Below are 2,015 nucleotides of genomic sequence, written 5' to 3'. Positions count from 1 at the left end.
CATTTGAAGAGCAGGAACAAAACTTTGGGGCCTGAAATATGATAGACTTTAAGAATCTGGGAGAGAATCCACTAAGGAAATGTGGATGATCTATCTATCAGGAACTCCATTTGGCCTTTCCTGAGAAGAGCTGGTCTCACTCATGAGCCTGAGGCTCCCTGAGATAAACAGGATCCACTCTACATCAGAAGCCACCAGAATGGCTTTTCATTTACCCATCTCAGTGCTGCTTCTCACTGCGTCTTAGCTGAATCCACTGCCATCCCTGCAGCCTCTTCCTCTGTGGTTCGAGCATCTTAACCTTCACCTACCCTATCCAGCTAGCCACCACAAACATCACCTTGAGGCAGGCAGAGGTGAGGGGCTGTGATATCCAGACTAATGGACTGCTCCTGTCCTCAGCAATCACCGACCGCAACAGTATCTTACACTTAGACAGCACTTGATAGTATTGTCTTCAGTTCTCTTGTTCAGTCTTGACAGCACCTCTGGGCTGTTTACTTTCCGCATTACACTTAGAAGGAAACTACAGCTGAAAATCATTTTAAAATGTAGAAAATATAAAAATTACAAGATTACAAGAAAGCAAGATGAATAACAATAATGGCTCTTCAAGTCATTAGAGAATCTATTAGTAACCACACTGAGTCATTAGTGGTAATTTCCAAATCCTTATTCATTGGAGAGTCTCTGAAACCACTGTGGACTTCAACATGTAGTCTCCACCAAAAGCTTCAGAAGACAGAAATTAATTTCTGGAGAAGGTGAAAAGCTTCCTGAGGGCTGCCTTGACCTCCTTGTTTCTCAAAGTATAGATGAGGGGGTTGAGCGTAGGGCTCAACATAGTATACAGTACGCCAGCCAACTTGCTCTTCTCTGCACTATAGCTGGAGACTGGGCTTATGTAGGCATAGAAGACAGCAGTATAATACATGCACACCACAATGAGGTGGGAGGAGCAAGTGGAAAAGGCTTTCTTCTTCCCCTCTGCAGTCCGCATCTTGAGGATGCTAGAGATGATAAAGCCGTATGACACGATGGTCATCAGGAAGTTCAATATGCCATAAAACGCATCAGCCAAGACAATCATGATGCTGTTCACATAGGTGGAGGTACAGGAGAGAAGCAGCAGAGGAGGGGCCTCACAGAAAAAATGGGTAATGACATTGGGGCCACAAAAATTTAACCGTAGCATCAGCCCAGTGTTGATGGCCGCATTGAAGGCACAGAGCGCCCATACACCTAGAGCCAGCTTACAGCAGAATGCCTTGTTCATTGTGGTGCTGTAATATAGAGGATGGCAGATAGCTGTGTACCGGTCATAGGCCATGACTGTGAGGAGCAGCAGCTCAGAGGATGCAGACCATATGAGGAAATAGAGCTGGGCCATGCAGCCCCCGTAAGAGATGGAGCTGTCCTTTGACATCAGACCCTCCAGGGCTTTGGGCATGATGGAAGAGGTGCAGATAATATCCATAGTAGCCAAGTTGAACAGAAAAAAGTACATGGGGATATGAAGCCCAGGGTTGAAGGTGATGGCCAAAATGATGAGGATATTACCTATGAGAGCCACAGAGTAGAGGGAGAGGAAACAGCTGAATAAGAGCATGTGGTATTCTGGGTGCTCTGAAAAGCCCTGCAGGATAAATTCTGTTACTAGTGTCTGGTTACTCATGGTTCTTGGGCTGAGAGGGGTTTCCAGGACTATCAGGTGAATCTCTACCCACAGCTTCATGTGATTTCCAGGCTAGAGAGAGAAATGAGAGGTAACCTAAAGCAGGTTGCTATCATTTCATTTATACTTGACATCATGCCATGAGCAATATTTTACAGATATACTGGGATTTATAAAGGAAGAGAAACATGCCAATAGGACATTAGGCAAAGGGCACGAACATTTAGCTTATAAAAAGTAAGGATAAATGGCCAATTAAATTCATAAAGCATCATTCAACCTCAAAGAAATGCAAGTTAAATCAATAATCCAATCTTTATGAACCATGATTTGGCAAAGT

At 44.2% G+C, this 2,015-nt stretch overlaps 1 protein-coding gene across 1 annotated transcript; it reads right to left on the bottom strand.

Annotated features, from left to right (window-relative positions):
- Positions 1-748: 748 nt before the first annotated feature.
- LOC123955747 (olfactory receptor 13A1-like) lies at positions 749-1,735 on the bottom strand. The gene has a single exon (XM_046028091.1). The coding sequence runs from the start codon at positions 1,733-1,735 to the stop codon at positions 749-751; it is 987 nt and encodes a 328-aa protein (XP_045884047.1).
- Between the last annotated feature and the right edge of the window lie 280 nt (positions 1,736-2,015).

Source organism: Meles meles, chromosome 13 (assembly GCF_922984935.1).
Source record: "Meles meles chromosome 13, mMelMel3.1 paternal haplotype, whole genome shotgun sequence".
NCBI classification, from domain to species: Eukaryota; Metazoa; Chordata; class Mammalia; order Carnivora; family Mustelidae; genus Meles; species Meles meles.
Note: the sequence above shows the minus strand (reverse complement) of the source record. Positions and strands in the feature narration are given on the sequence as shown.